Source organism: Hipposideros armiger, unplaced genomic scaffold (assembly GCF_001890085.2).
Source record: "Hipposideros armiger isolate ML-2016 unplaced genomic scaffold, ASM189008v1 scaffold_152, whole genome shotgun sequence".
In the NCBI taxonomy this organism is placed as follows: domain Eukaryota; kingdom Metazoa; phylum Chordata; class Mammalia; order Chiroptera; family Hipposideridae; genus Hipposideros; species Hipposideros armiger.
The window spans coordinates 1,448,440-1,464,505 of record NW_017731502.1 but is presented as its reverse complement, the minus strand read 5'-3'; the positions used below and the strand labels follow the sequence as shown (position 1 = coordinate 1,464,505).

The window sequence follows — 16,066 nt, the reverse complement described above, 5'->3', positions numbered from 1 at the left end:
GCAGAAATTTTGTTCAGAGGTACCCCCAGCACCTAGAGCAGTGCTTGGCACATAGCAGCTGCTCAATAAACATTAGCTATTATTATGATAAAGTCTATCTTGACTAGTCCTCCCTCTGCTGGCTCTGAATTCCTAATTCCCCTTAACTAACTTTCCTTTTCCTTTTTGGCACTAGCACTTATTACCTTTTAACATACACTGTAACTGTGTATGTTAAACTGTACACTGTAACATACACTGTAACTGTGACCGTGTTTCCCCATGTATAAGATGCACCTTAATTTTGGGGCCCGAAATTTGAAAAAAAATGTGTTACATAAAGCTATTGAACTCAAGTTTTATTCATCATAAAATTCATACAATTCCTCATCACTGTCAAAACTCGTAACCATTAGCTTGTCCTCATCTGTGTCTGATGAGGAATCACTGTCTTCATATATTGCCTCTTCCTCAGTTCCATCTATGGCATTTGAAATGCCACACTTCTTAAATGACTTGACAACGATCTACAACCACTGTATAAGATGCACAGTTTTTAGACCCCAAATTTTTTGAAAAAGGGTGCGTCTTATACATGGGGAAACATGGTACTTATTCAGGTTTTATATTAGTTATTGCTAGTTTCCTCCCATCACCTCCATCTAGATTGTAAGTCCCATGAAAGCAAGGACTTATGAAAGGTTTTCTCCACTCATGTGTCTCCAACACCTAGAACAGTGACTGGCATATAGTAATTAATAGTAATTAATAGAATACTTGTTGAATGAATTCTATGTGGCAGAGCGCCAAAAGCACTGGAAGTGAAGTCAGAAGGCATCCTGGGACTGCCACGGAATTCTTGTGTGGCACGAGATTAAACGTATTCGTTCTTCACTCTGGGCCTCCGTTTCCCCTCCCAGGTCTGACCCCTTCGGTCTCCCAGCGGCTCAGGTCCAGCGTCGCGCTCCACATGGCCGCTGGGGGGCAGTGGTGCCCAGCGCCGACCCGCCCACTTCCCGGTAGGCTAGGCGGGGCGGGGCGGGAGGGGTGGGAGGAGCCCCCTCGCGGGTAAAAAAGTCAGATCCTGCCGCTTCTGGCTCAGTCGCTCGCGCACCGCTCCGACGGCTTTCGAGGTTCCGTCATGTCCTGCTACATCTACCAGCTGCCCTCCTGGGTGCTGGACGACTTGTGCCGCAATATGGACACGCTCAGCGAATGGGACTGGATGCATTTTGGTGAGTGGGCCCCCAAGCGACCCCTCCCGGGCCGCCCTCCAAGCCCCTTCCTCTGTTTAAGCCTCTGTTTAAGTGGGTGGTGATGGAGAGGCTCTACGTGCTGCCGCTGTGAGACCACAGGCAGGCCTCTACCCACTCTCTACTTCATTGCGATCATCTGGAAGGCGTTATGAGATTTTCGAAGATTTCTGTTGTCACTCAGTCTGTCACTAAGTAATGATCACCTCGACTTGGTTGTTTACAGTAAGGCTTATAATAGCTATCAGCAGTTACAGTAAGCTTACTGTATCTGTGTTGCTGTGTGGCCGGCTCTGAACGTAAGCACTTGACCCAGATTTTCTCATTTGGTACCCACAGCCTAACCCCATTTTACAGAGGAGGAAACTGATTTACAGAGGTGGAGTCACTTGCTTTGGGTCATGGCCTTGCTAAGTAGAAAAGTGGGATTTGAACCCAGCGTCTTGAACCAAAGCCTTTGTAATAATTCCTTGGTGTGTTTTGTTTGAGCCTGATGATTGGCTGAGAGCGCATGGCATCTAGGGAGAGTCTGAGCCGCACCTGTGGTCCTCAGGTTCCCAAGCATAGGTCTGCCTTACAGGTGCACCACAGCCCAGCTGGTGATTTTGAGCGAGCTACTTAACCTCTCTGAGCTTCAGCTTCTTAATCTGTAAACTGAAGGTTGTTGAGAGGAATGAAAATTGTACAAAAAGCACCCAACACCAAAGTGTCAGAGATTCTTGTAAGTAATAAGGAAGTGTTAACAATGATCATTCTTAGTTTTATGTTTTAAGTCAGTGTAACTCATGCCTCATTTTAAAAATACTACCTTTTCTAAAATTTAAATTATGACATATATCACTTATACAAGAGTGTATAATGTATATGTACAGTTGAGAGAACAATAATAAAATGAACTTGTATGTGTTACCCATCCACTTTGAGCAAATAATATATATTTTAACTTAGTGTTCTCAACCAGGGGTGATTTTGCCCCTAGGGAACATTTGCGGATGTCTGGAGATATTTTTGGTTGTCACAGCTTGGGTGATGCAGTGGGTAGAGGCCAGGGATGTTGCTAAACTTCTACAATGCACAGAACAGCCCCTTCCATAAAGAATTATCCAGTCCAAGTGTCAATAGTGCTAAGGTTCAGAAACCCTGTTTTTTTTTTTTTGTTTTTTTTAAAGATTGTATTGGGGCATTGGGGGAGGTGAACAGACAGGTTGCTGTCCTTTTGTTCGTCTGTCTAGTTGTGGAGGATGTCGCTTCACTGGTCCATGTTGGTATTATCATTGCATTCTTCCCGGGTGAGGCAGTTGCTCGCTGGCCATTGGATGGCTGCTCACGGCAGCTCACGAAAGCACACACCTGCTGCTGGCCAGCCCCTCTGCAGCCCAACCCCACTACAGCCTATGCCATCGCCAGCGACTCACAGCAGCCCAGCTCTAGGTTGAGCTGTTGTTCACCATCTTAGCTGTAAAGGGCGCAGCGTCACTGGCTCTCGTGGGATCCGAAACAGGTCCCTGCTGCTCAGAGCTGGTGTCCCAAGCCAACTCCTAACCAATGCGCCACTCGGCCAGCCCCCAGAAATGCTGTTTTAAACCAGTAACAAAAATAATAAATGCTTATTGCAAAATACTGTGGGAAATAAACAAAGATAGCTCGAATTCCACCACTCAGGGATAACCATTTTTAATATTTGGATGTCAATAATAATAAAAACAACAACAGTAGCTAATATTTATTGGCTTCTTACCATGTGCCAGTAGAGTAGTAGGTATTTTATACCTTCTAGCCTTTTTGTCCTGAACATTTTTATTTATGTGTATACATTTTTTAAAAACCATATCATTTTTATACATTCTAGTAGCCTACTTTTTTCACTTAAACATATCACAGTTATTTCTCCATGCCAAGTAATATTCTTTAGCAACATGGATTTATTTTCAGTGTGTATTTTTATTAACTATATTTAGTGGGAAAAGAAATGCACTAGGTTAAATGATGTAAATAATATACCTGTGATAGAGGAAGGTAAATAAATACCTTTCCTTGCCCTCGTCCCCAGCCTCCCTGTTTCTCTCCCTAGAGGCAGTCACTGGTAACATGTCAGAGCACCTCTGTGAATGTCTATTGCTGCCTGATTTTCTAGACTGCACTGTATTCCTTTGCTTCGATGATTTGTGATTTAACTACTTTGAATGTTTGCTGGGCAGTAGACAAACTTTATGTAAGAGACTCCCATGTCTCTTTTTTCCATGTTGGCCTCAATTGTAAATGCCAGAACAACTTCTGTTCCTAAGATGTTAATTTAGAAGGCACACTTATGACTTTTTTAAAAAACAGCTTTATTGAGATATAATTCACATACTATACAACTTGCCTATTTAAACTGTACAATTCAGTGGCATTTAATATATGCAGAGTTGTATATCCATCTCCATGATCAATCTTAGAACATTTTAATTACCCCCAAAAGAAACCCTGTATCCCTTAACCATCACCCTTACACTCCCACACACACCTCCCATTTCCCCCTGCGTTAGGCATTCCTAATGTGGACATTTTATATAAATGGAATCATACAATATGTGGTCCTTTGTGACTGACTTCTTTCACTTAACATATTTTCAAGGTTCATTATGATATAGCATGATCAGTGCTTAATTTTTATTACTGAATAATATTCTGTGGTGTGGATGCACTGCATTTTATTTACCTAGTAATCAGTTGATGGACGTTTGGGTTCTTTCCACTTTTTGGCTATTATGAATAATGCTCCTGTGCACATTCATGTACAAGTTTTTGTGTTGGACATATGTTTTCATTTCCCTTGGGTAGATATATAGGAGTGGAATTACTGAGTCACAGAGTTACTCTACATTTAACATTTTGAGGAACTGCCATACTGTTTTCCAAAGTGACTGCACCATTTTCTATTCCCACCAGCAGTGCATGATGGTTCTAGTTTCTAGTTTCTCCACATCCTCACCAACACTTGTTATTGTCTGTCTTTTTTATTCTAGCCATCGGAGCAGATGTGATCTGGTATCTCATTGTGGTTTTCTTTTTATAGTTTTATTTATTTTAATAGCAAACTTACAAGAACAACACAGAAAACAGACAACATTAAAAACAGGTACTTGCTTGAGCTCTGAGCAACATCGGTTTGATTCCCGGCCCGAGCTGAGCAGCTGCTGAGCTGCCAACAGGTGGCAGGATGGCTCAGCTTAAAAAAAACAACAACAAAAAAACCCAAAAACCAAAAAACAGGTACTTGCATGAAGGACAACTCAGAAAAGCATAGTCAATGGATGGAATCTACCATATGATAAAAATGCTACAAAGACCATTTAGTTGCTATCAATAAGAAAGTTACTTGTTTTAAAAAAAACCCAAATGCTGATATTATTCAGAAAAATTTAACAGGTTTACTTTTGATCATTATAATGTTAAACTGCTGGAACTTGTTCACTGAAATATTTTAACTTGCATTAATGCTTTATGTCCCTGCGTTTATATTAAAAGTTCACAAATGAAAATGGAATAACTGCCAATACCTGATTTCTGTCCTGTATTTTTCCACTTGCAATCATATACTTAGGTACCTTTTGACCTCATGGGAAAAAAATATCTAACACCCAGAACTACCAATAACAGGAAAAAGGGAATTTTTTTTTCTTTTAAGAATGAGATGTTTCCCATCATAGTGGATTCTTAAGCATGTTCTCCATGTATGCATGTGCTAGCTGGGTGTCTTTTGGCATGATTGTTAAACGTTTGGCATGGATAGCACACACCCATAGGTTGGTGTCTTCAAAAAGGCCAACCATGTAGGCCAGCGGTTCTCAACCTTCCTAATGCCGCGACCCCTTAATACAGTTCCTCATGCAGTGGTGACCCCCAACCATAAAATTATTTTCGTTGCTACTCTATAACTGTAATTTTGCTACTGTTATGAATCATAATGTAAATATCTTTTTGTTTTCCGATGGTCTTAGGCGACCCCAGTGAAAGGGTCGTTCGACCCCCAAAGGGGTCGCGACCCACAGGTTGAGAACCGCTGGTCTAGGGCAAAATCCATTTCCTTGCCTTTACTAATTTGTAGAGGCTGTCTGCATCCCATTGCTTGTGGTCCCTTCCTTCATCTTCAAAGCTAATAGTGTAGCATCTTCAAATCTCTCTCTCACCTCTGCTTGTGTCAGTCATATCTTCTCTGAATCTGGCACTCTCTCTCACCTCCCTCTTATGAGGACCTTTGTGATTACATTGGGCCCACTCCGGATAATCCAGGATAATCTCATCTCAAACCCTTAACTTAATCCCATCTGCAAAGTCCCTTTTGTGATGTAAGGTGCCATATTCACAGGTTTCGGGTGGGCATAGTCCTTCAGGTCTCAGTTTTATATGTCACCTTGTTTGAGAGGCCTACCCTGCCCTATTATTCTCTATCCTATCACCCAGTTTTATTTCCTTCATTCCACTGAAAAGCTTTGGCATTACCTTGTTCTTTATTTGTTTCTGTCTGTCTCTTCTCATAGAATGTAAGTGCCGTGAAGGCAGGTACCTCACCCATCTGGTTCACTCTTGTATTCCCAGAGCCTGGGACAGTGCCTGGCTGTGGGCAGATATCAGTGACCACATGAATGAATGATGAGCTGAAGGATGTAGGAATGATGAGAACATGGTGTATGACCATTTCTTACCCCACAGAGATGACTTTGGGCCTATGGTCAGCAGCTCTCCGTGTTGGGTGAGGTGTCACTGGCCTCCCAGTTGGCTGGTCCTTCCACTCCTAAAGAGTCTTTGTTTCTGCAAGTCATTGTAGAAAAGAATAGTCCCTTGGGGCTGATTGTGGCTCTGGGAGTGGGGGTGAGAAGATCCTTAAAGTGATTCAGAAAACCACACAGCCACAAATATGTGTGCTCTTTGGATTTGACAGTTCTTGGAGTTCTTGGCAGATAACGTATCTGCCTCCTGTTCATTTCTCTATGATTGCAGCTGTATCCATTTTTGCCCTGGGGGGAAAACAGGCTTCTTGCTGCGTCACCCCCTACCCCAGGTGAATTTTGAGGGACCCAGCAGTAGAGACTCCTTTGTTGGACCGCTCCTCGTCTTGCTCACTCATACATGTGCCAGCCTTTGTACACAGCTCTGCTTTATCTCTGCCCAACTGTGTGACTTCAGACAAATGACTGCTTCTCTCTGAGCCTTTAGTTTCCTCATCTGTAAAATGGGGATGGGTTGCTGAGAGGCTTAGGGGACACGATGGTGGGGAAGGTCCTTAGTGTTTTTCCCTTCTCTTAACCTAGGAGGAGCCTGGTTAGTCCAGACAAGGGGCATTGGACCCTAGGGTGGGTCATTTCATGAGGCTGAGCCACGTCTGCTCCAGAGGACTTTGAAGATGGGCAAGCTTTTCTGCTGCGTCAAGTGAACTCCTGCAGGATTTGGGAACTCAGACCTGAGGGATGGTCTCCACATGGTGTTAAACAGTGGGGATAAAAATAGGTTTTTCATAGAGTGTATGAGGTTTAACAATGATAGCTAACACTCACCTCACATTTACTATGTGCCGAACACCTTTCCAAGTGCTTCTGTATACATGACTAATCTAATCCTTGCAACAACCTCTGAGACAGGTGCTGTTGTTATCCTTGTTTGCAGATGAGGAAACTGAGGCATAGGGAGAGGTGAAGGGCCTTCCCTAAGCACATGGCAAATAAATGGTAGAGGTAGGATTTGAACCTAGGTCTCTGAATCCAAAGTGTGGGCCTGGACCATCTGGGCCTGTCCTACTGACATAAGCATGCATTTTTCTTTTCTTTCCTTTTTTTTTTTTTAAGATTTTATTGGGGAATTGGGGGAGGGAACAGCATTGGGGACTCGGGGAAGGGGAACAGACAAGTCGCTGTCCTTTTGTTGTTCAGTCTAGTTGTGGAGGACGTTGCTTCACTGGCCCATGTTGGTATTATGATCATTGCGCTCTTCCCGGCTGATGAAGATCGGTCACTGGCCATTGGACAGCCACTCACGGGGTCTCATGGCAGCTCATGTTGGCTGCCGGCCACTCACAGTGGCTTACAGGCAGCCCACTGCAGCTCCACCGCAGCTTACGCCGTCACCGGCAACTCACAGCAGCCCAGCTCCAGGTTGAGCTGTTGTTCACCATCTTAGCTGTAGAGGGCGCAGCATCGCTGGCCCATGTGGGAACTGAACCGGAGCTCTGCTTCTCAGACCTCACGCTCCAAAGTCAACTCTTAACCAACAAGCCACTTGGCTGGCCCAGCATGCATTTTTCTATCTGTAAAAAAGTCTGGAAGATTAGAAGCAAAAATATAACCAGTGCTCTCTTGGGATCTCCCAAGTGGAATGTCATAGGGACTTTGATTTTCTCCTGTTTTCCCAATGTTCTGTAATGACCAGATATTACCTGTGTGTGTGGGGAAAAGAACTGTGGATGTAGCAGGGCCCTTGGCAGAGCCTCATTGCCCCAGAACCTCTATCTTGTCTTGACCTTGTTTTAAAGGTCTAATTAGGTGCTGCTAGGTCAATACCTAAAGATATGTCACTTTCACGGAGCTAAGATATCCAAATTACAAGACACCTTAGAGTTTAATTCCTGTTTCTCCTGTGTTCCTGTGAGGAAATGCAACCCACTGAGGCTAAGGGCCATGGCTGAGTTCCCGCAGCCATGGAGCACCAGGGGCAGCTCCTACGCTGCTGGTTTTCCTGTTCACATCATGCTGCCTCCAAGAGTGGGAGGCGCAATCGACAGCTTCACTCCGCTCTTTTATCTCTGCTGCTGGAAGCAGTCCCTGACCTGCTAATATCACTTCCTCCTGACCTGGAGTCTGGCCTGGGATTTCCAGTGACTAAAGTTGCAACGCAAGGAACTTTCCATCCTCATGGGGCACTTCTTTTAGAGGCTTTCTCTCTTCAGGAAGCTGTCACAACCTTCCCCATTCTTTCAGAGGAGGGGATTGTGCAACATGATCATGTCCCCCACTGACTCTGAGGCCTGACATGGTATCCGTGGCTCTTAGGATCCAGTTCAAACTCCTAGCCTGGCATTCAAGGCCCATTGTTATGTTGTCCTGGGTTTCATCTCTTGCCTCCCCTTCCTCACTCAGTTCACTTAAGTTTGTATTTTTCAAACAGAAAAGCTCCCTGGGCTTCTGGTTTACTCACCACAGGATCTCTAGATCCTGCCACAGACCTGGAGCACAGTAGTGCTGAATCATATTTTGTTGAATGAGTGAATGACTTGACATTCATATAGGTTCCTACTCTGTGACTTCTGAAATCCTAGAGCTGGAGTGTGATTATGTTATTCCTAGTTTAAAAAAAAATGTCTTTCTCACTTCAGTAAACTCCGTGGAATACTATGTGACCATTCAACAATTTATGAAGAGCTTATAACAACTCAGAAATGCTATGTTAGATGGTAATAAATAAGAGCAGGATCAAAATCTTACTTACAGTCTGAAGACTACTGCATTGAGAACCATACCTGTGTGTGTGTGTGTGTGTGTGTGTGTGTGTGTGTGTGTGTGTGTTGCGGGGGGGGGAGTTGAAAAGGGAATGTACCCTAGTGGGATGCTGTGTAACTTGTTTTATTAGGTTTTTTTCCTCTGCATTTTCCAAGTTTTCTTTAGTGAACAACAATTAATTTTATAATAAAAAATGAAAAGAAGGGATGCATTATTTTTAGTATTGCCAATGGTAGGCTCCTGCAAATTTTGTACAGTGCTTCAGAGATGGCAAAGTGCTTTTGGATCCATAGGCTCTCTTGATCTTTATAACTGTTCTGTGGAGCTGGTGGTCATGAGTGGGTGGGTTCATTCATTCGTTCATTCATTCATTCATTCATTCATTCATTCATTCATTCATTCATTCGAGGTTCCCTGCCAGGGTTGGGACTTAGGGGTGAGCAGAATGAGATGCTCAGGGCAAAATTTAAGGAGGCCTAAGGAGGCACTTACTCTTCAGATGCTGCAAGTGCAGGATCAGCCCTAAGAGTGAGTGGCTCCTTAAATTTTGCTGCCTGGGCACCTCTTTTGCCTCACCCTGGTCCTGGCTCTGCCCCCACTCTGCCAGGCACTGTTGTCTGTTCTGGGGATCTAACAGTGAACAAAACACATAAAACTCCTTGTGTATATGGTGTAAGGGTGAAATTCAGGGAATCAATAATGCAGTTAGACTTAGCTAGTTTGCAGTTTAACTCACAGCATAATTAAACCTGTTGTAATTAAACCTATTGTAGTTTGATCCATCCTGATATTCATCTGTTTTATCTTTGTTTCTCCTCTCACTGATTAACTGTTCCCTTTAATAAGGCTACCCATACCTCATTAATTAACAAGATCCTAACCTGGGAAAGAGCAATTTCTTAATCCTCAGGTCTCTGGACACGGGACACTGGAATCCAATTTACAACCCCCTTGCAGTTATTACTGGTGACGCATTAAAGTTTCAGGTGGTGATAGCTGAGTCCGAGTCCGGAGTCCAGAGATAAAATCATCTTCAAACAGACCAGACCCCAGGAAGGATGTCAGCACTCAAACCTGCTTGACTGACTCCCCCTTTCCTATATAACACAAAGCTTACCTGAAGTTAGTGCAGCTGTCCACTCTCAGACTCTGGACTCTGCCCCGTGACACCCCCCCCCTGTCCGCCGCCGCTGCCCTGCCAGTGTTTCTCTCCTTACTACCCAAGGCAGCTATCATCTTTGGACACTGCCATGGGCATTCTCTCTCTGCCTTAACTTTAATAAAAATTTCCTTTGTGGAGTCTGTGAATGCTTTCACCTTTTGTGAGTGACCACGGGTCAATTCCACGCCACGACACATGGGGCTTCTGTTCTAGAAGGAGAGGCAGGCAAAGTTGTCACTCTGCTGTTACAGTCGAGGAAACAGTCTCTCCTGGGGAAGAGACTTTCTCAGAGCAAACAGCAGCTAAATAAAGCTCAAGGACCCTGACCCTCTCATCCAGTGGTTTCTCCTAAGTCTTGTGTGGCAGCCAAGTTGATAGTTATGTTCAAGTGTTAATGTGCTTGTTCTGTGGGTATTAAATAGAATCAGCATTTTAACTTGGGGCTGTCTGTGGACCCCAGCTGATAGTGTAATTTCAGGTATGGTAGGGGTCAAGTGGGAAAGATGTTATGGACAAAGCCTGGCTAGCTGACCCTCTCGTGGAGGGACTGCCTTCCCAACTCTAAGCAAATGCTCTCACTTGCTTTCCAGCCTCCTATGTGATCACAGACCTGACCCAGCTGCGAAAGATCAAGTCAATGGAGCGGGTGCAGGGTGTGAGCATCACCCGGGAGCTGCTGTGGTGGTGGGGGATGCGGCAGGCCACCGTCCAGCAGCTGCTGGACCTCCTGTGCCACCTGGAGTTGTACCGTGCTGCCCAGATCATCCTGAACTGTGAGTAACCAGGGTGGCCCCGTGTGGCCAGCCCCTAAGTGCGTTTCAGCAGGAGCTGCACTGTCTGGCCTTAACCCCTTTTCAATCTGAAAACAATTTTGAATGGAAAGGTTTACCATCCACTAAGAAATTAGTAACAGAGGTCACCTCTGGTCATGGGTGGAGATGGAGGGCATACCCAGGCCATCTGGATCCAGAGCCCTCATTCTTAGCTTTTCTCACGGGAACATCCAGAATGCAGTGCTTGGGCTTCCAGGAAGCGGTGACGTTTTTGCCTGTCAGCCTCTCTTCTGCTTAGAACTTGACATAGATAGATCCCTGCTTTCCTGTTCCAGCTACCTCGAACCTCTCAGGGCTGTGAGTCTACCTTTGTTCCCCAGCCCCATTTCTCTTCCCCTTATCCTTGTTCGTTAAAATAGGAGAGATTAAAGCCTGTTTCCACATCCACAAACCCCTGCTGTTCTGTTGTTTTGAGAGCCTGGTTGTGTTTGTACTATTGGTTTGAGTGCTCAGCAAGACACTTCCCCTTTCTGTATCTTGTTTTTTGTGTTTTTTTTTTTTAATGAAAAAAAATGTGCTATAAATCTCTGTTACTGTTTGGAGGTGAATGTAGGGGGCATGTAGGGAGCATTTTAAGTTCCTGTATTCCAACTTTCAAAGCCAGTTTCTGTTCCCAGTTGCCACATTAGTTGAACCTTATTTTGCATGTACTTGTTGAAAATTGTTTATGATCTTGCTCAGCTACCTCTCGCAGTTTTTGAGAACCTGACTTCTGCCCACCACTCTAAGAATAGATTTGAGTAAAACAGTGCTTGACAACCACACACACCAAAAGCCCTAGATGTAAAGTGGCTTCCCCAGTGACTTAGTCTCCAGATAATATTATTTATATTTAACAGAGGCCTTCTGAAGGCTGGGCTGGAACTGAAAGGTGATGTGTGGGAGCCATTGGGGGGCTATGTGTGTGTCCAGTCCCTTGAAATCATGTACTGTGGGTGGCTGCTGGTCTGATTGTGTGAAGAGCTAGGTCTGTTGGATCTTTGTTCCTTGATATTTTCTTGGCCTTAATTGCGAGGACCATTGTTGTTCAATTTGTCAAATATTAAATGTTAGAAGAATTAGAATAAATTAGTACAGAAGGCTTACTGCCCAGTTACCCATTCCTCTCTCCAGCAAATCTGCTTGCCAGTGTCAACCCTTTTTTATTCTTTTAGCCATTTCTTGGTAGTCTCCTGTATTAGCGATCCAGGTTCACTACTGTTGCTAAGGGCAGACAACAGTGACTTAAATAAGACAGACATGTATTTTGCTCTCCTGTGACAGTCCAAGGTGCCCAAGGTGTGGAGGACCAGGTCCTTTCTTTTTCATTGCTCTGTCATCTTGGACACCTGGCTGCTGACTCATGCCTGAGATGGCTACCCTATGTCCCCACATGCACATTCCAGCCAGCAAGAATGGCGTGCCCTGGAAGCTGTACACCTAACTTCCCTTCACATGCCATTGGCCAGCACCTAGTCACATGACCACACCTAGTTGCAAGGGAGACTGGGAAATGTAATGTTTAGCTAGGAGGTTATGTGCACAACTAAAGTTTCTATTACTCTAGAAGAGGAGGGAATAAATATTGGAGGGACAGCAGTCTTCCTACAGTCCTTTCCTTTGGGTTACCCAAATATCCATATACACCTGTTTTCCCACACATAAAACGGGCTTACCCTTTCCCCAAGGGAGATAGGCCTGGAGTCTAATCAGTTCCTTCCTTTAGCTCAAGGCCCAGGATCTGTGGGTGATGCGTAGTTTTCTGTACGAGCCTCTGATGATCCAGTCCCTCTCCACCAGAGAGAAGTTACTTGTTCCCCTTTTCCCAACACATTCCAAAACTCATTGGTGGAATATGAACAGGAAGCCACAATCAAAACTTCCATTTGAAACCAGAAGCACGATGACGCTGTAGTTACTTGTCTGTAGCATTTGACAAATCTGGCTAACAGAATTGTAAAAGGTCCCTTGGCTAGGGGAGTAAGTCCTTTGTTTGGTCTACCTTGCATGCCCCTGTTCCCAGTAAGCCATTGATTCTCAGAGTGTGTTTCCTTGATTTCTATGCATCAGCACCACCTGGGTGCATCTGCACAACCTGGGAACTAGTTAGAAATGCATATTCTTGGGCCTCACCTCATTTGCTGATTCAGAAACTCCAGGGATGGGGCCTGATTCCAACAGATTCTGATGCAGATGAAGGTCTAAGAACATCTGCTCTAACTCCTGGTTCTTTAACTTCTGGCTCTGCCTTGGGGGTGAGGTGGGGTGAGGTAGGCATTGTGGGAAGTTCCCCTGTTTATTATTCTCTGTGGCCTCATCTGAAGTGGGAACTGGAGAGAGGGCTATACAGCTTACACTGCCCACTTCCTGCTGGTGTGGGTTTAGGGGCCTGAGGGGAGGTGTAGGGGTCAAATAATTAAAAGCTGTTGTCACACCAGGCCTGTGGTTTCTTTGCCAATACAATTCTATGAAAAAGCTAGAAGATTCTGGTCTCTTGGCTTCTAATCAATTATGATCCAGCCCAGACTTACCTTAGCTCTTACCTCTGGAATGTTTGATCTTTCATTTAGTGGCCTGTGCGCTTGGCCTGCTTTGCCTCTCCTCCTTATGTAATGTGCTTACCTGGAGCCTCCCTAGAGGACACCTGAGACAATAAACTGGATGGACAGGAAGCACGCTTAATTTGACTTTTGCCTCTGGGTTCTCTGCCAACAGAGAACCTTCTGAGGTTCATTGGTGGAACTGGGAAAGGTGAATGGTGATTAGAACAGTTAGGGCCACAGTTTTATCTCCTGCCACCGCTGTCTCTTCAGGGACCCTAAAATGGGGGTTATCAGTCACTTTAGATTGTCAACTACAGACTAAAAGAGTCTTCCTTTTCAACTCTGCTTGTACATGGTCTAGTTCCACTAGAGTTCATCTCTGTTTTGTTGAAGCTTCCTGAAAAAGAAGCCACACACACACCACCATTCAGAACATTTTAAATTTCTCCCCTTAATTACAGGTGCTTTTTAGCACATGGACTGCCTTCTGAGTGTTACAGGTGATGGTTTTACCAACTTTTTGCTTTGGTATACAAAGAGTAACCAGTTTTCCAGCCTGCAATATCTGGATCCTTGCTGCCTGGAGCTGTACTCCTGGATACCAAATTCTGTATTAGTTATTATATTGTTTTGGCTGCTATAAGAAAGGCCAATAACAGCAGCTTAAACTAAAAGAGGGTTTCTTTCAATTAGTAGTGTGTGTGTTGGCAATCCAAGGATGATATGATCGATTCAGTGTCAGGGATTCAGGCTTTTTCTGTCTTATTATTTGGCTGTCCTTGGCATGTATGTGGCTTCCATCTTGTTTGAGATACTTGCTCCTGCTCCTACTGCCATTTCCACATTCCAGCCAGCAGGAAGGGGAGGGCGCTTTCCTTTCCTTTTAAGGGTACAATCTGGGAGACGCACTTATCATTTCACTAAATCCTATTGGCTAGAACTTAGTCACATGACCATACTTAGCTGCAAAGGAGTCCAGGAAGTATAGTTTTTAGTCAGGCAGCCATATATTTAGCTGAAAGTTCCTTAATGTAAGAAAACGGAGAATGGATGTTCTGTATCACATTAGTACTATCTCTAAATACTGTGCTTATATGTTATTTTTATATTTAGCAATTTAAATATTATCCACTAACTTCCTAGAAGAGGTTTGGTTTATACACACCTCCCCTCCCCCTTTCTCCCAGTACATTTATATCACAATTTTTAGTTCCTCTATAATTGCTTTTTTAACTTTTAATGAATATCCTTTCATTTCTAGTTCTTTTAACTTCAGCTCTAGGCAATGCCTCTTGATGCTTCACTCTGTAAGATGAAAACGTCCATTCCCTTGCCCTTTCTTACTTTTTCCTCCCCAATTTCACCTCTCAGCTTCTGGCAAAGGCCATTTGTGAAGTAGTCCTCCATGGATGTTGTCACATCTCCAGGCTCTCCTGAGCCCACAGGGAAGAGTTAGGTCTTGCATGAAGTCCCGATCTCTCATCAGGAGAGGAAGGGAAATGCTGCCTTTGTGTTCTGGTTAACAGATGCCTTGTTGTAATGGGGAAATACTGTGTGTGCTGTGTGTGTATAGGGCATCTGCAGGGCAAGTCATAGTCTAGAGTAGCATGTCCCAAACCACATGCCTCAGAAGAGTGCTCTAGCAAAATACCCTCCTGCAAACGAAGGGTTCATGAATAACTAAACTTGGGAAATCCTGTATGCTTTATCAGTACCCCCTACCTTTGGAGATTCACAGTGTACACCAGCATATACAGGACTCTGATAAGTCCTGTAGCCAAGAAATCTATCTAGACCATTTATATTTGACCTTGGAATCCCCTTTTCATTTGATTCTTATTAATATTCCCATGGAACTAACACACTTTGGGAATCACTGCTGTAGTGAAATAGTGACCCTGGTGAAATTGCTAGGCAGCTCAGGGGAGCCTCATGATGGAGAGCCTGGGGGATCGAGGGCAACATTTATGTGGTCAGGTCAGCATTCATCATCAGAAGAGTCTGACCTCAGGGGCGAGGGCTTACCATCACCCTGGGGCTTAAAACATGAGAGTCCTAATTCTATTTGAAGGATGAGTGGGCCAGCTGAAGGAAGGGACCACACTGGCATTTCTAGGCAGAGGGGACGGCATGTGCAAAGGCCTGGTGGTAGAAGGAGCAATGTTTGAAGACTCAAAGAGAGGCCATGGAGGCCTCAGCCAGAGGACAGAGGGCTGAGACCGGGAAGAGGGCGCGGCCAGGACATCCAAGGCTGCACAGGCTGTGGTCAAGGGTTTGCTTTCACCTGGAGTGAAGGGAAGATTTTGGAGGGCTTGTATCTGGGGAGTATCCCACTGTGCTGGCTGCTGTGTGGAATGGGTGCCTGGGTGGTTCTAGGTGTCAACTGAGTAAGAGAGCAAAAAGCTTCTAGGATCTGAAGGGATTTGGGAGGTGACCAAAGTTTATCTTCCCATCTGCTGCTACCATCATCCTGGGAGTTGTAAGTTGCACAATTTTGTGCAATTTCTTCTTGGTTATGCAATCTTGATATTTTCTAACTTTTGGTTTGGCATCTTATCCAAAGTCATTTCCTTCCTGGAGCTGGAATTTCAATAAGTGGTGGCAGGGGTGTATTTTTGGCTGCTGCCTACAGTGAAACAGAAGAGAATGAACTCTTTCTCTCCTGAAGAAGCTGAGCTGTGGTAAGGGCCAGACAGTGCTTGTGTGTTTGCTCTCTCGGAAGGTTTCCCAACATCTGCCCCTTTCCAGCCACCAGGGAATGACAAAACATGGGTAGAAATCAGACCCTAGGGCTCCTGGGGACTTGACACTAGAGGTGGCACTGTGTTGGGCCAAGACCCCCCCC

General features: G+C 44.6%; 1 protein-coding gene across 6 annotated transcripts in view; it reads left to right on the top strand.

The window, feature by feature from the left end:
* The window catches only part of VHL (von Hippel-Lindau tumor suppressor), a 71,023-nt gene that overhangs the window by 16,650 nt on the left and 38,307 nt on the right, over nt 1-16,066 (top strand). For 4 of the 6 annotated variants that reach the window (XM_019651110.1, XM_019651111.1, XM_019651112.1 and 1 more), the window contains one exon: nt 10,457-10,639. In XM_019651110.1, coding sequence (XP_019506655.1) covers nt 10,457-10,639 — 183 coding nt within the window. Of the gene's footprint in view, nt 1-1,030; nt 1,215-10,456; nt 10,640-16,066 lie in introns of those variants that run through there. The other 2 variants (XM_019651113.1, XM_019651114.1) reach the window with 2 other exon arrangements.